The sequence below is a fragment of the Barbus barbus genome, assembly GCF_936440315.1.
Source record: "Barbus barbus genome assembly, chromosome: 11".
Classification (NCBI taxonomy): Eukaryota; Metazoa; Chordata; class Actinopteri; order Cypriniformes; family Cyprinidae; genus Barbus; species Barbus barbus.
In genome coordinates, this window is record NC_136739.1 from 8,222,869 (window position 1) to 8,249,186 (window position 26,318).

General features: G+C 36.6%; 1 protein-coding gene across 1 annotated transcript in view; it reads right to left on the reverse strand.

Annotated features, from left to right (window-relative positions):
• LOC306876705 (alkyldihydroxyacetonephosphate synthase, peroxisomal-like) overlaps positions 1–25,775 on the reverse strand; it is a 54,107-nt gene extending 28,332 nt beyond the window's left edge. The window contains exons 1-10 of the mRNA XM_079428059.1: positions 25,552–25,775; positions 17,439–17,528; positions 14,783–14,873; positions 14,564–14,684; positions 13,409–13,483; positions 12,207–12,278; positions 11,344–11,423; positions 8,791–8,871; positions 2,671–2,796; positions 2,404–2,512 (exon numbers count right to left, since the gene is read on the reverse strand). Of these exons, the coding sequence (XP_079284185.1) occupies positions 2,404–2,512; positions 2,671–2,796; positions 8,791–8,871; positions 11,344–11,423; positions 12,207–12,278; positions 13,409–13,483; positions 14,564–14,684; positions 14,783–14,873; positions 17,439–17,528; positions 25,552–25,709 (1,003 nt within the window). The 5' untranslated portion in view covers positions 25,710–25,775. The remainder of the gene's footprint in view (positions 1–2,403; positions 2,513–2,670; positions 2,797–8,790; positions 8,872–11,343; positions 11,424–12,206; positions 12,279–13,408; positions 13,484–14,563; positions 14,685–14,782; positions 14,874–17,438; positions 17,529–25,551) is intronic.
• Positions 25,776–26,318: the final 543 nt, after the last annotated feature.

Below are 26,318 nucleotides of genomic sequence, written 5' to 3' on the forward strand. Positions count from 1 at the left end.
GTAGGGCATGTCTCAAAAATAGAGGTGATCGTGCTTTTTCTGTTGTTGGTCCTAAGTTGTGGAATAGTCTCCCAATTCATATTAGAATTGCTTCAACAATATCTACTTACTTATGTCATTTAGCAGACGCTTTTGTCCAAAGCGACTTACAAATAAGAAAAAGTAACTAAAACTAAAGGTTACAACTCTATAAATACTATATACCCACATATTTAAGAAAATAAAGAAATTAAATAAAATTGGCACATGCATATAACAACATTTCAATAATAAATATATAAATGAATAAACTAAAATAAAAAGCGATACTTCTATCCCTTGCCAGTGTCCCTGCCCGGTGGAGTCGCATGGTAGAGTTGATGGTCTTTACACTCTTTACTTCTTACTTTTGTCATTTAGCAATATCTGTCTTTAAGTCTACTCTAAAAACCTCTCTCTTTTCCTTGGCATTTAATATTTAATATTTTTTTATTTGTTGTGCAATGATTCTTATTTTAGCGAACCTCATTCATTTTATAGTTTGTGTTTTATATATTTGTTATGTATGTATATGTGTGTGTATATATATATATATATATATATATATATATATATATATATATATATATATATATATATATATATATATGTGTGTGTGTGTGTGTGTGTGTGTGTGTGTGTGTGTGTGTATGTATAATTTCTTTTTTTAACTTGTCGACTTGTTTTGCATACTCTGTGCAGCACTTTGGTCGACTTCGGTTGTTTTAAATGTGCTATATAAATAAACATTGTATTGTATATCAAGCACATAGTTCTGACTTGTTGCCCTCTCTGAGGAGAGTGCGAGAAACATTGGCATTGAAAGCTGAACACGTTTCACTGCCCTCTACTGGCTCATAGGAAAGGCCAAACAGTCTCAGTTTCAGACTCTCATCCCTGATCATCTGACTGCACACAAAACTGGAAAGCACTTTTGAAAATCACAAGATTCAGTCAGATGGCATGACTGCTACATTACTTCTGGGAGGAAGAACTATGGACTTACCAAAGTTTTCCAAGACTTGAAGAACTTAAAGGAATAGTTCACCCAAAAATGTTCACCTGTGGATCCTCTGCAATGAATGGGTGCTGTCAGATAGAAAGTCCAAACAGCTGATAAAAACATCACAGGGGGTGGACTTTTTTTTTTACTGGAGAAAGCGTTATGGATTACAGTCATATTTTGGCCAGAAGTGATGGCACCCATTCACTGCAGAGGATCCACTAGTGAGCAAGAGATGTAATGCTACATATCTCCAAATATGTTCTGAAGATTAAATAAATGTACAGCTGCCTCTTAGATGGCCTATAGGTAAGTAAATAAAAAAAATTAAAAAAAAGTTGGTTGAACTATTGCTTTCATATCAGGTAAGCTACTGGAACGGTTCAGTCTGCTTAATTGTGTATTGTATAATTTGTTTTAAATTGATCTCTTTAACTGTGCTTGGTCACGTTACATATTGGTCTCTTCCTATCTAAGCGTGTGGTTATTACTTTGGAAAAAATGTCAGAATGGACAAGACTTCATGCTGATATGACTGCAGCGCTGCAAGAGAAGCCCAAACAGGGCAAAATTACCTTAGATAAAGATAAACAAGATGTTTGCTTTACAAATCTCTCTGATTAAGAGGACTGTTTTTAAGAAAAGTGATTGATAAGAACGCTCACTACAATATAAAGATCCTTATTATGCTTATCACTATCAGTGACCCAACCAAAGTAAAACTGACATCAGTGTGCACAATGAGAAGAGGTTCCACTCTAAGAACAGATACTACAGATTAAGATCTTTACTGCAGTATTTTTATATAGTACTTTACAAGTTATATACTTCAATTTTTATGAGTACACTAGGAAATGTGTACAGTGCACACGACTTACATTTTGTATGCGCACAGCTCAGATTTCACACACAATATTAAATGCAGTATACTTGGAAAGGCTGTGTTCAGCTGTACACATACGCTAAACATTCACATTAAAACTGAAGTATACCATACTTAGCATTTTTAACTATTTATTTTTTTATTTATTAACTATTTATTTGATTATTATTTGAACTGAATTTGAGGTCGCTCAAAGTGCAATCGTTAACAAAAACAGGCTGTAATTTCACCTAAAATTTAGAAATTTTACATGGGGGAAAAAAGGTGGCTATTCAACAATAAGAATTTGTTCGAAATGTTGTTAATTGTCAAGAAATTAAAAACTTTCCTGATCTTAATAACAGATCTTGTTTTCTTTTATCACTATTATTGCTGTTTGATTTTTTTTAGGGGAAATACAAGCCAGACGCCTAACATGTTCTTGACGCGTTTCTGAAGATTCACTGAGAAACGGATCTTTTCAGAAACATTCCTCAAACAAAATATCATGAGTCCATACCCTCTGAGCCCAGTATGAAGTGATGTATGTCGGGGCCGGTGGACATGCGGGGCCCCAGACAGCTCTTCTCAATCACTCCTCTAGGGGTCACCATCTTTATATGCACCACCTGGGAACACATGAGATCACAGATACCCTGAATGACCTCCAACAATAAATCTACACTGCAGGACTGATGCGGATGAAACATTTGAAGTGTGTGAGCATGAATGTGAACTCTGTCCCAGACCTGTGTGTGTTTGTGTGTTGAGAAACAGGGAGACATACCAGGTCCTCAATGTTGCCATAGATGTTTTTCTTCATGCCTGATGCCCGTGTGGCCACCCAGCCGCCCAGAGAACTGAACTCCATGGAGTCCGGCTCATGGCCTGTACAGTAACCATGCTCATTCAACTATAAATCACATAAAAAACACAAAAAAACAAAACAACCTCAAAAGAAATGTACAAAACGAGTAATGCATTATTTTCTGTACATAATATTTTTCATTAAAATAATCCTTTATTAATCAAACTCATTAAGTAAGTTTTTTTGTCTAAATAATACAGCCTCTGACATAAAAAAAAAGAAAATTCAGTCATCATTTACTCAACCTTGATATTGTTCCAAACCTGTATGAGTTTATGTCTTCTGTTAAGCACAAAAGAACATATTTTGAAGAGCGTGGGTAACCAAACAGTTGTCGGTAGCCATTGACATCCATAGCATGGAAAAAAAATATCTATGGGACTTTTGGGTGACTAGCATTCTTCAATATTATTATTTTGTGCTCAACAGAAAAAAAAAAAAAACACCCATACAAGCTTGGAGCAACTTCAGGGTGAGTAAATGATTTTTCATTTTTGGGGGAACTATAGTAAAAAAATAAATATACCAAAATGCATTCGAAATACATTTAATTTGATGCTAAGTATGCTATACAAATACATTTACATATTTATGTACTTAATAAAAATAGCCTGCAGTTGTACTGTTGATATACTAAACTGGTATACTTACAGTCTGCTAAATTGGAACAACAAATTTTGTACTTAATGTACTTTGTGCGGAAGTAGTGCTGAAGTCCAACTAAAGATGAACTGAAGTATATTTGATTGTGCTGAAGTGGAACTAATGCAACTATACTTCAGGTACACTTTACAAATCTTGCATTTAAAGACTTTTATTCCCCATCAATAGTGACATTAAAACACATTTTAGGCTTAACATTCGGAAATTTGCATTGTGCACAGGTAACACACCAAAGAAAAATTAATTATAATTTTTATATCAGTAAGTCTCAAGCAACATGTCAGTAGATATGTTAATAGATTTGAACTATACCTTAGTATGAAATAAGTGTATTAAATAGATTATGTGTTTACTAGGGTATCCCTAGTTGGTGCTTCATAAGTTTGAAGGCAGTAAGATTTTATTATTTAATTTTTATTTTCTGAAAGATGTTAATACTTTTATTCAGCAATGACATTAAAAAATTGGACAAAAGGGCCCGTAAAGACATCATTTTTCACAAATCTGTCTTTACTTCTTTGAAAAACATTTTTAAATTATACCAATCTCAAACTTTTGAACGGAAGTGATATCTGTAAACACAGTGGTGGTAGAAATCCTTGGCAATCCAGAGATTGGTCTAATACTAGCAAAAACCGGTTGTGTGCCAATGCTGCGGCGCCCGGGGAGCAGTTGCGGGTTCGGTGCCTTGCTCAAGGGTCTCACCTCAGTCGTGGTATTGAGGGTGGAGAGAGTGTTGGTTATTCACTCCCCCACCTACAATCCCTGCTGGACCTGATACTCGAACCCACGACCTTCGGGTTACAAGTCCGACTCTCTATTCATTAGGCCACGACTGCCCCATATTTTTTTATTTTATTTTTGTTTTATTTTTTTAAAAGGGAAACACGAAAACATATTTCACCATAAATTAAATCTGGATCTAGCTTTGGGCAACACAATTTATATATGAAAAACCCTGGATATATTACACAGAGCACCTGGTGAACAGATATTGAACATCAGTTGTTACAATATCACGAATTCCAGCACAGCTGGATCACAGTACTGACCAATCAGAATGCAGGAGCTGGACGATATCGGTTTATAATAAAAATTCTAAATCACACTACTGTCAATAAAACACACCAGCCTCAAAGGAAATGTTTCTGGATAAACACAGTGGTGTTGAAGCCTTATGGAGCGTTTCAGATCTGCTTCCTGCGGTCAGACTCACGATATGGAGTGTGTGAGCGTGACAGCCGTATACCTGTGAGAGAGCCAATGGTCTTACTGATCAGTCTCAGATAAAACACACACTCCCAGTGATTTTATTAAGCAAACCCCCAAGAAATACAAACAGACTTTAATGTTCCACCATCTGTCCTGCATCCCTCCAACACACACACACACACACACACACACACACACAGTGAAGGACTGATTGCAATTCATCTCACACACACACACACAAAAATACCACACCAGACCAGCAGCCATTGCCATTTTTCGACATTAGTTTGATGGGACCATCTGCTCTGTGTGTTTTGGTGGACAGACAGGAAGGCACAAGCAAATGGCCTGTTTTTACCCTTCAGCATTAAAATGAATGCTGGCATGCGCACACACAATAAATATATATATACATACATTTATATGCTGTCAAACGATTAATCGCATCCAAAATAAAAGTTTTTGTTTATATAATATATGTGCGTTCACTATGTATATTTATTATGTATATATTATAATTTATATTACATACAAATATATTTAATATATGCACATAGCATTTTTCTATATACAGTCGTGGTCAGAATTATTGGCACCCTTGGTAAATATGATCAAAGAAGGCTCTGAAAATAAACCTGCATTATTAATCATTAAATCTAACCTTTCACTGAACTAAAACAATTGAAAATGGGGGAATATCTCATTATGAAATGTTGGACAATTATTGGTACCCCTAGAAATTCTTATGAGTAAAATATCTCTGAAGTATATTCCAATTCATATTTACAATTTTGAGCACTCCGGGGTGATTATGAACATGAAATTATACAGCCATGGCTTCCTGTTTCACAGAAATATAAATAGGAGGGAAAACAAAGTCCAAATTCCCTTAATCATCCATCACAATGAGAAAACAAAGAATATATTTCTGATGTACAGAAAAAGATAATTGAGCTTCACAAATTAGTGAAGTGGCTTTAAGAAAAGAGCTAGAGCAGTGAAAATTCCCATTTCCACCATCAGGGCAATAATTAAGAATTTCCAATCAACATAAAATGTTATGAATCTGCCTGGAAGAGGATGTGTGTTTATATCATCCTAATGCACGGTGAGAAGGAGAGTTTGAGTGGCTAAAGACTCTCCAAGGACCACAACTGGAGAACTGCAGAAAATAGTTAAGTCTCAGGGTCAGAAAACCTTAAAAAAAATTGTCAAACAGTACCTACATCACCACATGTTGTTCAGGAGGGTTTCAAGAAAAATTCTCCTCACTCATCCAAAAACAAACTCTAGCATATTCAGTTATCAGACACGACTGGAATTTCAAATGGGACTGGCTTTTATGGTCAGATGAAACTAAAAAATTAGATTTTTAGCAGCAAACACTCAAGATGGGTTTGGTGAACACAGGGATAAAAGAAGTACCCCATGTGTACAATGAAATATACTTCTGTTTATTTAATGTTGTGGGCTTATATTTCTGCTGGAGGTCTTGGACATCTTGTTTAGATACAAGGCATCATGGATTCTATCAAATACCAACAGATAAAAAAAATCAATAAGTGACTGACTCTGTTAGAAATCTTATAATGGGCCATGTTTGGATCTTCCAACCGGACAATAATCCAAACCTCAAAAGCAACACAAAAATGGGTCACTGAGCACAAAACCAAGCTTCTGCTATGGCCATTCCAGTCCTCTGACCTGAACCCTGTAGAAAATGAGTGAGGTGAACTGAAGAGAAGAAGAACTAACATGGAGCTGGGAATCTGAAGGTCTGAAGAGATTCTGGATGAAGGAATGGTCTCTGATCTCTTGGCAGGTGTTCTCTAACCTCATCAGGCATTATAGGAGAATATTTAGAGCTGTTAAACTGGCAAATGGAGGTTTCAAAAAGTATTGAATAAAAGGGTGCTGTTAATTGTGGCCAATGTGTATTAGAAAAAAACAAACATTTATTTCATAATGATATTTCCTCCCATTTTAAATTTCTTATTCTCCAATGAAAGGTTAGATTTTTGTGAATTTTTAAAATAACAGATCAAAAGGATTAACAATGCAGGTTTATTTTCACAGCCTTCTTTGATCATATTTACCAAGGGTGCCAATAATTCTGACCATGACTGTATATGCATGCATGTGTGTATATTTATATATACATAAAACAAACAGCACACACACATATATTATGTAAACAAAAACTTTTATTTTGGATGCGATTAGTTCAAAATTTGATTATTCAAATTTTAAAGGCATAATTTCAGTTAGGGGAAAAGAAGGTTTTGGCTTCTCTCCTGAGGCCACAAGAGGACGCATCGAGCAAAATATTACTAATCCAAGGTTCTTCAAAAGCATAAAACAACACGACTATCTTTGAAAAACGTGCATAATGTTTAAAATAATATTTAACCATATATAATTAAGTTGCTTAAACACTTAGAAACAAAACAGCATCATGGATACACAGTTTAATGCAAAGCACGGAAAACATATCACAAAGAATAACGTTACTTTTTTCATTTAAAAACATGAGATGCAGTGGAAAAGCGAGAGACCCGCCCTGCCATAAAGTTGAGACATGTTTTTTCAAAGTTTAACTTACAATAATTTTAAATGGCTTTCCAATTCTCTTTTGCGAGACACGAGTGCAACAGTAATAGATGTCCCTCTAGAACAGGGGTGGGCAAACTTTGACTCAAGGGGCACATTAAGTGAGGGGCCGCATAATATGTTTATGACAAATGAAGCTTTGATTTTTTTTTTTTATTATTATTCTAAATTGACACTCACTTACTAGTCTCAAGTCTCAAGTCTGCTTTGTCAATTCTTCCACAATACATACATAGAATTGAAATTGCGTTAATCTCAGACCCTTGGTGCATACAATTAACATTAAACACTGACAGTAGACGTTCTAATACAGATAAATACAGTTTAAACATATGTACATACAACTATACAGATATACAAATGAGGACGTTGTAGAAAAATAAAGAGAGAGATGGATAAAGGCGCACTCTATCTGCCATGTGCCTTATGCCACTTTATCCATCCCTCTCTTTATTTTTCTACAATGTCCTCATTTGCATATCTGTATAGTTGTATGTACCTACCGTACTATGTATGCATACATGGCAGTTCTTTTCTTGTACCATCTTTACCTATTTTTTTGAGCACTTTATGACACACAGATAAGTTGCATTGGTGTACAAGTCGATGTATAAGACACATTTTATCATTTCATTCAGAAATAATGTAAAATAAATGAAACGTTTACAAACATTACAAACATGTATTTATATTCCCTGCACTCCACAAAAAATCCTGTAAATTTAGCAGTGTTCAGAATAGAAACAAGAACGAAAATATAAGTAAAAAACAAACACTAATTATAGTGGCATTCATCATAAACATATATTATAAACGCCCAGCCTAAATATTTAAAGCGAAACTGAAACTAGCGGCGTGGTTGCTAGAAAATGCACAGTACAAGATCAAAACTAACTCACTTGCCTTTTCTCATTCGTCACCAATCCTAATGTGCGCGCTTTGCGCTTGTCCTTTATTGCGTTATATAAGTCGCCTTGGAAATCGCAGCACATTTCAGCTGAAAAAACGCAATTTATAATCCAGGAAAACAGTACTATATCCAAAAGAAAATATCCCCCACACCATTACACCACCACCACCACCAGCCTGAACCGTTGAGACAAGGCAGGATGGATCCATGCTTTCATATTCTTTACGCCAAATTCTGACCCTACCATCTGAATGTTGCAGCAGAAATCAAGACTCATCAGACCAGGCAACATTCTATTGTCACAAAGCTCAAATCATCTCAGACTGGTTTCTTGAACATGACAAAGAGTTCACTTTACTCAAATGGCCTCCAGAGTCACCAGATCTCAATCCAATAGAGCATCTTTGGGATGTGGTGGAATGGGAGATTGGCATCATGGATGTGCAGCCGACAAATCTGCAGCAACTGCGTGATGCTATCATGTCAATATGGACCAAAATCTCTGAGGAATGTGTCCAACACCTCTCTCTCTCTCTCTCTCTATATATATATATATATATATATATATATATATATCCAAATATAAAGGAAGTTCTTTGCTCAGAAATGAATGTGGTTGTAAAACCAGTGTGTAGATGACTGACCTGTCTCTCCAGATCCTGTCCGATGATTCCAGCCTCCACATGACCTGTTAGATTCTTCTCGTCAATCCACAATATCCGATTCTAAACAGAAAGAACAAATAACTGAATATGACAAATCACTCAGGGAATCCTCTAGTTTTAACATTTATAATTCAAGAGAAGAGCTTTTTCTACAAACGGGCGCAATAAAATGTATAACAGAACATGGAACTCTTAATGGAACACTGAATTTCACTCAAAATATCTTATTTTGTGTTCAGCAGAAGAAATTAAGTCACACAGGTTTGGAACAATGTGAGGGTGAGTAAATGACAAAATATTACTTTTCGGGTTAATTATTCCTATTACCCGTTTAAATTTTGAATTCATTTCTTCATGTCTGCATTTTTTGCAACCCTGTTACTAGAATACTTCCAAATATAATTAAAATTTTGATTGTTATTTTCTAAGAAAAAAAAATAAAAAATCAAACAAACATCGAAATTGAACAGTGAAAAACGCTATGCCGAATTTGGTAACAGGGTTGTATACTAATCAGGGTATCTTCCGTCCATTCCATATCCGTTTTCAAAGCAAAAAACGGAAAACTAAAAAAACCGATAATTTTTTCATTTATCATGTTTTGCCTTATTCAGATATATACTTAAAACTATGTTTTTCTATTCTGCAAGAAAATGATTTTTTTCTAAACAGATTTTAGAATATTGGCCTTATTTGGAACGGAAAAACGAGAAATGAGAAGACGGCTCGTTTGTTCGTATTTTGGTTTAATTCAACAAACGGAAAACGAAATTTTGGCTTGATTTCTCATGTTTCGTTTGCGCTTCACAAATGGGTTTATAGCTTCGATATTTCGTTTGCACACGTGGGCGGCGCTGAATCGCCCCTTTCATCTGATTGGCCAAATGGCTCCGCTTTCAGTACAGGCTTTAAATTCTCTCAGGCAGAATAAAAGTCCGTATGAATGCGGCGCAGAATATGCACTTTAATAACACATTGGCTGAAACCACCACTCACTGTTACCTAAATTGAAGCAGAAATATAATAATGTGAGCTAGCCTATACAGGCTATAGTATGCTAACACATTATTTCTTGGTTATATAGCATTGTATAATAGTCGCATGTCCCATTGATAAATTATGTGCAAAACTTTCTGTTTATTTGGATAAAAGTGAAGTGCAAATAAAAATCAATATTTTTCAATATCAATATCAAAAGTTTTACAGACTCTACAATTTTTAATAGTAGTATGTTTTTGTCAGCTAAAAATACAATCAATGAATTAAATATCAATTCATGACATGAGTGTTGCATTTTAAAACCAATGCAAGTCAGAAATCAAAACCACATGAAGAGTCAAGAAGAATACATCAGCTTTTAGAAAGACGTTCCGAGAGCCCTGTTCAATGTTTCATCACGAGAACATACCTTACATGAAAATCCCCTAAGAAGTAAATCTGATTTAACATGACTCTAAATCAACCTCATAATAAAGACATCCTTAAGATGAATATTGGACTACAAAAAAAAAAAACCCCACTGTGTATGTGCATGAGCATACAGAATTTTAATGTTTGGGAGAATTATCTCTAACTATATAAATACAGTTTGAACCCTGATTTTGTAAAATGTTATTTTCTAACAAAAGACAGAACAAATAGACAAAAAAAAAAAAAAAAGTGTGTATGAGCATGTGGCCAAAAACACAAACATACAGTAAAATTTAAGATACTACAATGCAGTAGGTATAAAAGGCTAATTATAATGATTGGAGTAGACTAGAATGAGAGAGGGAGAGAGATTTTGATTAAAGTGCAATAGTGTTGACATTGTGAGTGTGTTCACAGGTCTGCCTCAAACCACATGTCAAACTGATTCACTGCCGCTAAACTCAGCCCACATATCTGAGCTTAGCAAGTCAGGACAGAGAGAGGTCACTGTGTGTGTGTGTGTGTGTGTGTGTGTGTGTGTGTGTGTGTGTGTGTGAGTGAGTGAGAACCACAGCAACACAAACCGCTGCTTTCAGTCTCGTCTGATCTGTAATAACTCTGACTTTCCTCTTGCGAGTGACGAGTAAAATCGGCACATTTTGTGAATTTCGCAACAGAAACACACATGTAATCAGGATTTAGCTGGTGTGTGTTTCAGGCTTTCTCTGTGTATCAGCCGGGTTTTGTCCCCTTGTTTCCACAAGGGTTAAATGCACTTCAGGAAACCGCCCTGTCTCCACAGGTGGCTCCGCCCCTCGGCTATCAATCACGCCACTGTGCTCATAAAACAACCGTGCTTATGACTCGCTGCCTTTCATGTGCATGACCCCGTGATCCCTAAAACAGGCCAGCCAAGGTCAGAGCAGCAGATGAAGTATGTGGAGAAGGGAAAACGAGAGAGAAAGTGCAGGAGACGGTAAAGGAGAGAAGTAAAGTCAGGTACAGTATACAGAAAGCTTTATAGGCGTGGACATTTAATATAGGCACCACAAACACACACACACACACACGGGTGCTAAATGAGTGTCAGTATGTCACACCTGCATGCATATAAACACTCACCATCTGAGATGTGTCCAAAGAGACAACAGAGCGAGTCTCCTCACGAGGGCACTCTAGAGCACTGGACACACTGGTCCCACCTGATCGATAGAGAGACCGAGTGAGAGAGAGAGAGTGATGGGGTTAATATTGTAAGAAATCACACATATCCAAACTTACCGGATCTGAAAAACAGCTCTGTCAACAATGTAATAAAAAAAAAATACATTTAAAGTATTTAGGCTCATGTTCTGAACACTTCATTAAAATTATTAGACAAAATAAGTGTTGCCGAACGATTAATCGCATCCAAAATAAAAGTTTTTGTTTAGATAATATGTGTGTGTGTACTGTGTATATTTATTATGTATATATAAATACACACACATGCAGTATATATTTCAAAAATATTTACATGTATATATTTATATTCATATAGTTTATATTATATATAAATAAAACCAACTTATATTTCTTAAATATATACATGCATGTGTGTGTATTTATATATACTTAATAAATATACACAGTACATGCTAATATGTAAACAAAAACCTTTATTTTGGATAATTTTTTTGATCCTTCAGAAATCATTCTAATATGCTGATGTGCTGCTCAAGAAATGGACTATAATCAATTCTGAAAACAATTGTGCAGCTTAATGTGTAAATGTATTCTACAGAAGAATGTCATTTTTCTTTGGAGTGTGTTCAGAATTTGAGGAAAGTGAATAAAACAGCAGGTAAGTGCAAAGAAGCATAAACTAAGCACAAACTAAAGCAACAGCTAAAGTGGTAGTTTATCTTGTTTTATATATAAACAATATTTAAAATGAAAACTCTGATCATCGGCATTAGATGTGTTTTATTTATGCAGGTACTTGCCTCCATATGGTATCAAGCAGACATTGTGTTTGCAGGCCAGTTCCACAATCTTCTCCACATCATTGTGACAGCCTTTAAAAAAAAAAGAAATGACCATTATAATCCACTCAATTAATTTAAACCACTTTCATGACTATTAACAAGACATCTCTTATGCTTAGAATACTGTTCAAGACTTTTTTTATGTTTTTGAAAGGTCTCTTATGCTCACCAAGACTGCATTTATTTTTATTTAAATGTTTTATTCAAATTTAAATAGTAATATTGTGAAATATTATTGTAATTTAAAATAACTTTTCTATTTTAATGTATTGCATCTGAAACATTTCTTATTATTATCATCAGTGTTGAAAAACAGTTGTGCTGCTTCATATTTTTGCAGAAACCATGATACTTTTTTCAGGATTCTTTAGTGAGTAGAAAGTTCAAAAGAACAGCGTTTAGAAATCTTTTGGAACATTATATACTTTTGAACAGTTCTGCACAACTGCAGAATATTTTTGTTCTGTAAGGGAAAAACAAACACCTCAATCCCTTTTACCTCCAGATAAGTGGATCAATATCTAGCACTGACCCACTGGAGCACATCTGACTGCCCACTAAACATCCCACACAATAACACAGTGACAGTTTGTAAACAGTAAGGTATTGAGCTTCGATCCACCGTCACATTTCTTAGTGAAAGAGAGCATTCAGCTGGAAATAATGTAAACTGGAGAGTGATTTTGTTCACTGGGATGTGATTGGACAGTGAATAAAAGCAATTTCAGATCAACTTCAAATTCACATTTCTTTGAGATCATAAAAAAACCAAGCACTTCTCATGTGTGTGAGGGGCGCAGAAGGTTTTCTGAAGGAGACTGGGATGGTTACAGGATAATCTACTGAGGGTGAATCCTGTATGATTGGAGAACCGTTGAGGTAAGGATGAATTCTCCGAGAGAGAATATTCTGTTCGGAGGCGTATAACGGGGAGGCAGATGATTTGCTGGCTGCTTGGGTACTCTTCTAATCAAAGCTCAGACATCAATCAAAGAGAGTGAAATGGGTGCTGTCAGGACTCCACCAATCAGAGAGCAGCTGCTCTGGCAGCTAGAGTATCACTGGACAGCAAACGCCCCCTTTCCCTCTAATTAAAGCAGTTTCTCATGAATATGAATTAGCACTCAGCCACAGATGCTTAACCCTTTGCAGTCACACACTTGGCCAAACCACCATGTCGGGCACCCGTCCTATCCTCCCCTCACGCAGGGCAAAGATCTCATGCAGGCAGTGACCTGAGGAGGACAAGAAAAAAGCTTTCAGAAAGACATCCAAATCCAGCTTGTTCATACTAGTAAAGTACTAGACAATAAATAGCACCCAAACTAATGGGAGAAAAGGGAGTTTCCAATCTTTTGGAACACATATGGTCCAATTTATTTACTTGAGGTGCCCAATAAGATTTCAAGTAATACTATATCTCTTAATAAACATATCACCATTTATAAGTTTTGGATGAGTATGATTTTTTAAAGAAATTAATACTTTTTTATTCAACAAGGATTCATTAAATTGATCAAAAGTGACAGAACAGACATTTATAAGATTAAAAAAGTTTTCTGTATCGCATAAAGATTTCTGTATCGCATAAATTCTCTTCTTTTGAACATCCTATCAAAGAATACACTACTCACAGACACACAGACAGACAGACAGACACACACACACACACACACACACACACAGACAGACACACAGACAGACACACAGACAGACACACACACACACACACAAGCAGGCCCTTAGGAACCCCTTCTCTCTCTCTCTCTCTCTGTAACTCGCACACACTCATTTGACTCATCTTTTAAGTAAGCAATAAGTAATGACCTATGATCTTCATAGCCACACCCTAGCAACCACCCCATAGACCTCCATTGAAAACAGATCAGAAGGGATGTCTTTGGATAGAAGTGTCATAGAAACATGCAGGTTTTGCTCTTTTGACTCGTGATCGCAAACAGGTCTTTCCTCATGCATGCCACACATGCTAGCAGTGAATAGCTTCATGCTAATAGCGATTAGCTAAGTGTTAAACCAGGCTAAGAACATTCTAAGAACTTTATAAAAATACATAGTAATGTTGTCAAATCATGCAGCATATTATTAATTATTTATAAAATATTTCACACCTAAATCAAAATAAAAATTTAAAATCACAAAATAATATTGTCATATTCAAAATGTTTTATTAAAATAAGGTTGCATTTCTTTATGAACCAAATTTCTCACAAGTGAAATAAGTAGTAAAACATTGCAAAATGAAACCAAAAATTTTTTAAAACTTTCTGCCAAACACAAAGATGGTAGTTCTGTACCATGAGCTCGGAAAACCCGGTCCTCTGGGTCATGTGACACGGCCAGACCCGCTGCTTTCAGATCCTCTATAAAGGGCTCATTCAGGTTAGGAGGAGCAACTGCACTTAAATTCAGACTGGGCTGGAGGAAGACACACACACCCCATATTACACACACACACACATACATTACACAAGAGTCTGATATACAGCAGGTCTGATATACCACACTTGACTTACTGTAGCAGGAGATTTGTGCTGTAAATTGGCACCAAACGTGCCCTCAAACCAGTCCTTCAGACTTGGCAAAATCAGCCCACTCAACCGATACCTGAAACCACCGAAACACACACCAATCCAGTCAAACAGTTTCATTACAATCACAACCCACAACACAGCAAACTAAATTTGCATTGCCATATAAAGATTTTTGTTCTTAATTCAACTCAATTGTATACAATTAATAACTCATTTAAATCTTTCTAATGAACATCGCTCACTCCCTGACCTAATACTGTCAGATGAGCCCTGGGTTGGGCCGGTTGCATAAACTGTTTAGACTAGTCTTAAAAAGTTAGTCATCTAATTTTGTATTTTTCCTCAAGACTGGTCATAACTTTTTTTAATTCAGTTAAGAAAAGGCAGATTGGTCTTATTTGTATTGGACAAGTAAGACTGATTACCCCTTGGCAACAGCTAGTTGGTCAAACTAGTTCTTAAGACAGTCTTAACATGGTGGCCAAGTTTATGCAACTGGTGTTGAGATGCAGCAGTGCAGGTTCCAGACACTAGATGGCATGAGCACACCACACTGAACCATGAAATACTTTATCATGTGCACCTCCAGTCCTCAACACACAGGAGCTGACAGTTCCTACCAAATGTTAATATATATTTCTATTTACACACACACGCCTTGTATGTGTTATGATGAAATACGGCAGCAACAGTATATTATCTGGGCATGTGTTAGATTAAGCAGCGCCGCTGTGTCTGTCTGATTGCACAGAAAAGGACACATTGTGTGACTCTGTGTGTCTATAGATCCTTGAGACTGTACTTAAGGAACATAAACTTCTCCATCCAGGCCAGTGTTATGAGTGCCACGCTCTGTGCGAGAGGCTGTTTATGCTAATGTCCTCTATGCAAATGTTTAGAAAGCACAATGACATGTTTCAAAACACTACAATGCCCAAAACTGACCTTGCATAGCTGGAAGAGTACTGTATGTTTCAACCGAACTGCAAAATTACTTTATATACAGGGTGCAATTCGTTCAAAATAAATAAATCTGAGTTAAAAAATTTGGGATCAGTAAGATGTTTTTTAATGGAGACTCTTATGCTCATCAAGGCTATTTATTTGATCAAAAATACAGAAAAAAACAGTAATATTGTGAAATATTATTGCAATTTCAAGTATTGTTTTTTTATTTTAATATACTTGAATTTTCAGCATCATTACTCCAGTCTTCAGTGTCACATGATCCTTCAGAAATCATTCTAATATGCTGATTTATTAGTGTTGTAACTGTTGTGCTGCTTAATATTTTTTAGAAACCTGTGATACTTTTTTCTTTGATTCTTTGAATCTACTGAGCCAAAATTTTTGAGTGCCAGAGTACTTCATACAAAAACTGTAGAAATTATTTTTTAAATTTAATTAACAACATTTTTAAAAATTAACTTATTTACTATAAATGTGTAATATATGGTTAATGGTTATAATATATAATTTACAAGCTCTATAATTCAATAAGGGTACATTTTATACACTTGACTTGTTCAACATTTTGAACACTATTCAGCCATCTTATCCTGACAAATTTGAAATATCTTCTTTCCATCTTTGTCCAGGATAAGTGGTATAATATTTAAAGTAATGCTGTTGTCATACAAATAAAAACCAATGGGGTCCAAAACAACAACTTTCACTGTATGAACAATAACAAAAAAATAAAAAACATTGAGACAAAATATGTTTTTGCTTTTATTAATCTACAGAAGAAAGTAAGTCATACAGACATAAAGGAGGGTAAAAAAAGAAGAAGACAATTTTAATTTTTTGGTGAACTATCATTTTAAGATTGTAGTGCTGTCAGCTCTGGTTGATTAACACATTTAGGGGCTGTTTACACCTGATCACTTCATGCGTTTTTTTCTGATCGTATAGCTATCCGATCCTGAAAAGACCAAATGTAAATGCCCTCCGAAACGCATTCGAGACGGATATAAATACGATCGCTCAAACCACTTCAGGAGGTGGTCTGGGCTGCATTCCAGAAGAAACTGGACAAGTGTAAATGCATCTGGTTGTTGAAACCTAATTTTACTCCGCCCAAAAGATTAAAAAAAAATAAAGTGTGAGAGTGATGTATAGGTTATATGGTATGCTATAGTCAGATATGACAGCGCTAATGCAACAAGCATCACCGCGGATGAGTAGCTGAGTATCTCTTCAGCAAGCAAACTGCCGCAAATGAAACAAAGTAAGTTGCAGACACTCAACACAATCATCTTCATTAAAAGTAGTGAGGCTAACCTATCTTTCCAGTGCTGACGCCGCGCTCTCGTTGCGGTCTCTGAAATTTAAATTATCTGATAAAGAATAAAATGCAGAGCATATCTATTGCTTTCATTGACGTGAACTCCGTTAAATTAGCATATCTGGAATTAAAGAACGGATTTATATCCGTTTTGCGAAGACACAATTATGTGGCCAAGTGTAAATGGAAACGTTTTAAATCAGATAGATATCCGATCAGAGAAAATGCATGAAGTGACCAGGTGTAAACAGGCCCTTATATCATGTTGAAATCCACAGATTTTAAAAATATCGGAGTAATTCGAAGTCTGTTCTGAGTCTAACTGGTGTTTGTTTGGTGCCTCATACTCACCGTTTCCCTGTGAACTCTGCTTGACCCTTTTTATTGAAGAGGAACCTCGAGTCACTGTAACCCCAGCCATTCCACTTCATGATCTCCTGTCTGAAAGAGAGAGAGAGAGCGCCTGAGTTTACATGACGTTTTATAATAGGTCAATAGCAAAGAAAATTCAATGATATACAACCTTCATCTTTACGTCTACAAATATAATATTCAATTTCAGTGGCCATTATAGTGACCATATAAACCGCTCCAGTCCTTATATTAAAAGGTCTATATGATAACAGACACTCATGACCGAATGACAGAGTTACTATGGAAGTCCTGAAGGTCACACCATTCACTTCTGCTGAGACAAGATGGAAAGACCTTCAGATAAGAAAGAATTTGAAAGAGTCAACAGCAGTTACAGCAAATGACTAGGGCTGAACCAGAATATTCGATTATTCGAATATTCGTTGGGTGGGTTGGCATTCGATCTTCAATTTTGAGATTCGAATATCCTTCTTTTTTTTTTTTTTTCTCGAACACCTGGCATCCCCCGCGAAACGGTTCTCAACTTGTCCGCCTGGCTGAACATCTGCACCAGCCAATGAAAGACGTTTGTGCTGACCTATAGCATATATGAGCCTGCTTATATTATGAGCGCGCTTGCTGCACATCTACATTTGAAATAATGAACTTAAGCGCGCAAAAGACGCGACATGTGAACGGACCCTCTGCTATCACAAAACCGAATGCGATGCATGCGTTTTCTTTCTGTCAACTGTCCCGAGATGCGAGCGAAAGTCTTGGGTCAGCGTGCTGTATCTCTTGTAGTGCAGACGAGAACGTGCCGATATGAAGCCGCTTTGAGACCACAACGAGAGTGAAAGAGAGAAGACGCGGTCCAGCTGAATCACTCACGGTGTTTTCAAATGACTGATTTAATCTGATATTTTGTGTGGATTTATTTACTCATCTAACCTACATGCTATATTTAATAAATGTTTGCAAGAATTTCCCTCATTATAAACTCGAAAGCAGCGGGAATGAGTAAAACTATGCGATATAGGCCTACACACAAATTCAGGACCTGATTAAATATAATTCTATTATACAGAGATTTGTAAAAAAAAAATCCATGACTTTTACTAAACTTTTCCAGGCCTAGAAATGGCTGTTCGCTTCCGGCTCGCTCTGTTAGTTTATTAAATGTTTATTAATTATGAACGTGTCGCATGTCCATATTGCACCAAAATGCAACACTGCACTCCCTTGGGTCCGCAGCAACACACCTGCCGCGTGTGAAGTCATTGGATGAACGTTTCTCGACACAATAAAAATGCAAACAGGCAGACAGACGCACAGAGATTCCTGCCTTTATTAGAGAGAAGAATATGTTCAGCCCCTCCCTCCGAAGCTTCGAATATTCGGTGTTGATTCCTATCGAAGCTTCGAAGCTCAAAAAATGGTATTTGGACCAGCCCTACAAATGACCTGCTATCATGATCTATTTGAGGCACTGCATGAAAGTGCACGGAACGTCACAATACAAAAACCTGCTATTACGGTTTTTTTCAAGTTTAAATGTATTATGTTTAAAGGTTGTAGTTAGGGGACCTTCATGCTTAAAAAAAAAAAAAAACTGTACATTTCCATATGAATCACATTGTACGAATTCAGACTAAATGTTTATTTTGTACACATATTTCTATTTATTGTTTATATATTTTCTCATGAGATCAAGCTCATATTATACAAGCTGCCAAAAACGTTATGTTTGGACACAAAAGGTCACCAGATCAAAAACCAAAGAAAATATGTGATCTTTCTTGATGCGTCACATTTTTGAGAAGCTTTGCTCATCTAATACACTACCATGAGGTAGTGAAGTTGTTCTGAATATAATATAATATACATATACATACACACAGTATCTCACAGAAGTGAGTACACCCCTCACATTTTTGTAAATATTTTATCATATCTTTTCATGTGACAACACTGAAGAAATGACACTTTGCTACAATGTAAAGTAGTGAGTGTACAGCTTGTATAACAGTGTAAATTTGCTGTCCCCTCAAAATAACTCAACACACAGCCATTAATGTCTAAACCGCTGCCCACAAAAATGAGTACACCCCTAAGTGCAAATGTACAAATTGCGCCCAAAGCGTCAACATTTTGTGTGGCTACTGGCCACCATTATTTTGCAGCACTGCCTTAACCCTCTTGGGCATGGAGTTCACCAGAGCTCTTCCACTCCTCCATGACGACATCACAGAGCTGGTGGATGTTAGAGACCTTGCGCTCCTCCACCTTCCATTTGAGGATGCCCCACAGATGCTCAAGTGTTTAGGTCTGGAGACATGCTTGGCCAGTCCATCACCTTTACCCTCAGCTTCTTTAGCAAGGCAGTGGCCATCTTGGAGGTGTGTTTGGGGTTGTTATGTTGGAATACTGCCCTGCAGCCCAATCTCTGTTTCAGTATGTCACAGTACATGTTGGTATTCATGGTTCCCTCAATGAACTGTACTTCCCCAGTGCCGGCAGCACTCATGAAGCCCCAGACCATGACACACCCACCACCATGCTTGACTGTAGGCAAGACACGCATGTCTTTGTACTCCTCACCAGGTTGCAGCCACACACGCTTGACACCATCTGAACCAAATAAGTTTATCTTGGTCTCATCTGACCACAGGACATGGTTCCAGTAATCCATGTCCTTAGTCTACTTGTCTTCAGCAAACTGTTTGCAGGCTTTCTTGTGCGTCATCTTTACAAGAGGCTTCCTTCTGGGACGGCAGCCATGCAGACCAATTTGATGCAGTGTGCAGCGTATGGTCTGGGCACTGACAGGCTGACCCCCCACCCCTTCAACCTCTGCAGCAATGCTGGCAGCACTCATACGTCTATTTCCCAAACACAACCTCTGGATATGACGCTGAGCACGTGCACTCAACTTCTTTGGTCGACCATGGTGAGGCTTGTTCTGAGTAGAACCTGTCCTGTTAAACCGCTGTATGGTCTTGGCCACCGTGCTGCAGCTCAGTCTTAGGGTCTTGACAATCTTCTTATAGCCTACACCATCTTTATGTAGAGCAACAATTCTTTTTTCAGATTCTCAGAGAGTTCTTTGCCATGAGGTGCCATGTTGAACTTCCAGTGACCAGTATGAGAGAGAGAGAGAGAGCGATTACACCAAATTTACACACCTGCTCCCCATTCACACCTGAGACCTTGTAACACTAACGAGTCACATGACCCCGGGGAGAGAAAATGGCTAATTGGGCCCAATTTGTACATTTGCACTTAGGGGTGTACTCTTTTGTGGGCAGCGGTTTAGACATTAATGGCTGTGTGTTGAGTTATTTTGAGGGGACAGCAAATTTACACTGTTATACAAGCTGTACACTCACTACTTTACATTGTAGCAAAGTGTCATTTCTTCAGTGTTGTCACATGAAAAGATATAATAAAATACTTACAAAAATGTGAGGGGTGTACTCACTTCTGTGAGATACTGTACATGTATGTGTGTGTGTAATAATATATATATATATATATATATTTTAATAAAGAATAGTTTTCCTTATCCATTCATTTAGTTTACTGTAATTTAAAATGTGACAATTTGAGTTGGCAAATGGAAATTTTGAAAAGCTTGTTTTCTTATGCTTGACAAGTTTTAACAAGCATGACATTTCACTGATCAATTAGGCTAGTCAATTTAAAACTAATAATAATAAAAATATTACTGTTTTACTGTATTTCTTATCAAATAAATGCAGCCTATACTAGCATAAAAGACTTCTTATAAAAAAAAATATAAAATCTGCCTAGTAACATAAAATAAACAGAAATAATGCTATGTTAAACTGCAAATACTTTGTATAGAAAAGTCTTTGTTTACATCTAATCAGTGCTGATGAAGTAATAACCTTAAATGAACAGTTTATAATGTTCCTCCACATCACATTCTCCTTAAGTTATGAAAACCCTTATTTATATTTCTGAGCAGAGCTGGGTTACATGATTACATGTAATCTGGATTGCATAATCAGATTCCAAAAATTAAGTACTTGTAATTAGATTTGTAAAATATTTGTAATAAGACTATGGTTCCTTTTTTATGGATTAGCCTTCATGATTACATATTTACACAATGACAATCATTTATTAAAAATGTAGTGATTCTCCCTAATTCCTCTCATCTTTTAAATGTTCCTTTCTAAAATAGCCTACAGCATATATACACTCAAAGTTTTTGTGGACATTCACACAGAGATCAGTCATTAGTCAGGTGGCTACACATTGACCACTGGATTTACAAAAATAATTTCATGTTTAAGTGTTTCAACTTTGCATCAACTATTGATGAATATTCATTTTTATTTGAATTATCACTCCATGTATTTCTATGTCTTTGGAAGGCGTTTTGTCTTTAAAACACATTAAAATGCACAAAGTCACAGTTTTGTTATCTGATCCTCTTTCACCCAATATATTTTTTTTTTATTTAATAATGAAGTACCACATTTGCATGTTCATGGTTCTCTGATGTTGGTTATGGTCACATGCCATGCAGGTAAACAAATAAAATATTTCATGTTTTCAGTAAGTGTTTTATTTTGATTAATTTTAAAATTATGTGTTTTAATTGAACTTTTTTATGATTTCATTAATTAATTTAGCTTTTTATTAAACTCATAAACCCCCTGCAGTTCCTTCACGAACCCAGTTTGGGAAAACTTAATGTAATATAATGTTTAGTGCACTTCATATTGTAGAAAACAATGAGTGGAATATATTTTCGTACCCTTATATCATTTTGGAACAAAATTGGTATCTTATTTAACTAAATGTGAGAAACTAGATATTTCAAAAGTAATCTAAAAGTAATCTGATTATATTACCTAATATATGTAATGTAATGGATTAAGTTACTAACTTCAATTTTTGTCATGTACGGTAATTTGGAATCAGTAACGGATTATAGTTTGTAGGGAATCGAGCACTGGTTGTGTGAGGATATTATCTTAACTTGAAGGGTTTCTGGTAACTGGTTTGTGGTCTTTAGGCATGGCCTATCACTCAGAAAAACAGCACACTTCTCTTCTCGTTTCTCAAACCTCTACACACGAGTAACAATAAATGTGATGATTGCTGATCAACGATTTGGTTATCAAGCGAACTAAAGCGCATGTTGATCCCACCAGGCTTCAGTGCAGCTGTGGTCTCTGGAGCGCTGCTCCTGCTGTGGGACTCGACTCAAAACACAGTCAGTTTGTAGAAACACGCGAGCGGGTGATCAGAGACCGGAATGCAGGTCTGTTGCTGATCTTCTGAGAAACAGACACAGTCAAACCCTAAAACACTCATCAAACACGTTCATGAGGACTTCTTAACAGCAAAGAGCAGCGTTTATGCTATATTATGCTAGGTCCAGCATAAATCACACAGGAAAATACTTTATGGATTTTTTAAGCATTGTAAACTAAAAGACAAGGCAGACTATTCCTACGTTCAAATTCTGTCTTCTACTCACATATATCATGAGTTTAAGTATAATGCAAGTTACGTAATCAGATTATTTTTTCAAGTAACTAGAAAAGTAACATTACTTTTAAAACTTACAAGAAAATATCTGTTACTTTTTTAAATAAGTAACGCTTTTTTCCCATTCACTGACACCTCTCCTGTCCCCATGTTGAGAGGAATTGCGATTGAGGTGCAGAGCCACTTCCTTTAGCCCGAGGCTTATTCATTTCCCTTTTTGTGTGAAAGGGCCTTTACAGTTGCCAAAAATATAACTCTTGGGTTTTTGTTATTGAAAAACAAAAATCCAGCACACTACCAAACTTTGCAAAAAAGTATCAAAAAAGTTTATTTACAACATTTTGGTCGCATGACCTTCATCAGGTATCTTCAAACATGTGATTGCAAACTAAATCACATTAAAAATGAATCGTGACCAATCTCTGCGAAGGACCATCAATTAATAACAACACACAATGGGTATATCAACTCCACTTCAAAAAAAAAAAAAAAAAAAGGAGTAATAAGCAATGAATAAGTAAGCCCAGCTCAGGTGACAAAGAGTAATGCAAAAGTAATGTAATGCATTCCATTCCATAAAAAGTAACCAGTTAATAACTCTTATTGAGTAACGTAACACTGTAATGCATTAGTGTCTCACGCAAGGCCAAAAACGTCCCCAATACAGATTTAGCTCATGTTCAAGTTAACCTTGCAACTTCACTACTTTAACTAACAGCAACATTGCTTGGTTTGAAAGTGGCTTTCTTTGTCACTATACATCTACATGGCAAAGGGAAATATTTTTAAAAAATATTGCTTATGTGGCCACAATTTCCTTTATGTTCTTTGACAATGTTTACACATCCACACCACGAGGTGTCTGTGTAAGTCCAAGACAACTGCCATTTTGGCCAGATAAATACACTCTCATGAATCTTATAACAACTGGTGGCTAATTTTTATTAATTCGTATCTCTTTCAAATGTTTTTGGAAAATCTGCTTGCACCCCACAAACACTGCCTGTCATCTTCATGCTTATTTTTTCTAAAAATCGTACATTACCACATGAATCAAATTAAACAAATTCATACAAAATCACCACCTTGTAAGGTATTTATACTAGTATGTTTTTCTCATGATATCATGCTAACAAAATAAGCCAGTTTCCAAAAATGGACCCAACAGGTAAAAATTAAAGACAATATTTGATCTTTCTTGAAGAGTGTGATGTTTTTGAGCAGTTTTGTTCATCTGACACACACTACCAAGAGGAAACATTAATAATAATAATAGTGTTAATAATTTGACAAATCTAAATACTAAAATCTTTCTTCTGGGTGTCAGTAGGTTAAAGGTTGTTCAATGTCCAGCAGTAGATGGCAGCACAGTGCCATCATCCCACATGAAGGAAGTACATTTTCACTTTTAGCAAATACAAAGCCAGGCCACCACAGCCCTCATCCAATCAGAGCACAGCTCTGCCATACTAACTTTTAACATACAAAATACAACTTGTGGGGAGATCACCTCATATTAACTAACATTCATAACAATAGACTGCATGACCAATAATCTATCCACTAAATTATAGAAGTGATACCAGCTGTTACAGAAATAAAGAAAAGCAAGTAGCACGGAGATTATTAACCATAAGTGTGTATTAAACATCCCAGTGATGCAGTGAAGAGCCTCAGGCTAGTGCTGTTGACTCTACATACAGACAGAAACAACCAACACCCTTTCCATTACAGAAGCACCATCACTTCCAGTGAAAGCACATGTTTAAAAACAGAGGAGACTGAATCAATGGGGTTTTCAATCTTTATAGACAGAAGGCCCCTAAACTCAGCCTGTCAGACAACACCTTCCAGCATCATTCATCATTAGCAGATTATTCAGGAGTTGGAAATCAGTTAAGAGTTTGAAAGGTCGCCAAGCTCCCTCTCTCTCTCTCTCTATATATATATATATTCTCCAAAAGAGCCTCTGGAGACTTTCAGAGGACACAAGTTTAAAGACTGTCCCCTTTATTAAAGCTACCATTTTCTATAGATGAACATATTTCAAACAATCAAAGTCCCATATGTCTCGCTCCACATGACTTCTGTGACATATTTCCAATCTTCTGTTCTGACAGCCTTGTGTGAGGAACAGACCCACATTTAAGTTGCCCTGGTTCTTCAATCTCGTTAATTTAAGGCTGAGTAGATGACGACAGACATTATTTTTGGGTGACCTATAGCTTTAAGGGCTGATGCGAGTTTATAATGTGCACTGGAGGAAACAGCAGCAGACAAGCGCCTTCTTCAGCTCTGGTTTGGTCACTGAACTGGTGCAAATAAGCACAATACTCTATGTTAAGAGAAAACAAGATGATCTGAATGCGTCCATCAGTGTGCAGATATCGCGCGCCACCGCACCCACCTCCGGGATGAATGGACACTTTGTTTAAATCCAGCTCTAGATCACACATACTGATACAATGCATCGCCCGCTGCTGCTTTATTCAACGCGATTGCTGTTTATACGTAACAGTGTTTATTTCCGAGTCTGTGCGAAGAGCCAGATCTCTCAGCACACAGACTGACTCGCACATACCTCCTCCTCGGTACCGGTGTCGCGCTGCTCGGCTCGGACTGGGGCGCCTCGGCTTTGCACTCCTGCGCAGCGACGCTCGCGTTTTCATCTTCTGGCCGTTTCTGCAAATGTCCGGCTATGATCCTGAGTCTCTGCTGTGCCCTGCTGTTTAACGCCATGCTGCTTCCGTGTTTGCTGTCAGAGGTCAGCGGGCGGCTGATTACACCCGCGTCCCGTCATGCACCGCGCTCCGCCTCCCTCCCCGGAGTCCCGGCGCGCTCCGCTCCGCTATTACTTGATTTCCCCTAAAAATAAATCCTAAATCGTGCTGTTTATTTTTAGTTAGTAGATACCACTGTTTCGGTAGACTATCTGTCACTATCTACTATCAGTATCAGTAGATATCAATACAATAAAATGTTTATTTATATAGCACATTTAAAGCAACCGAAGTCGACCAAAGTGCTGCACAGAGTATGCAAAACAAGTAGACAAGTTTATAAAATATATATAAAACACAAACTGTAAAATGAATGAGATTCGCTAAAATAAAAATCATTGCACAACAAGTCAAAAAATATTAAATGCCAAGGAAAAGAGATAGGTTTTTAGAGTAGACTTAAGTACAGATATTGTTGAGGCAGTTCTGATATGAATTGGGAGACTATCAGATAGGTACCGTGGAGCCAGATTATGAAGAGATTTATAGACAAACAGTAGAATTTTAAAATCAATTCTATATTTGACTGGCAGCCAATGTAGTGAAATCAGAACAGGCGTGATGGACT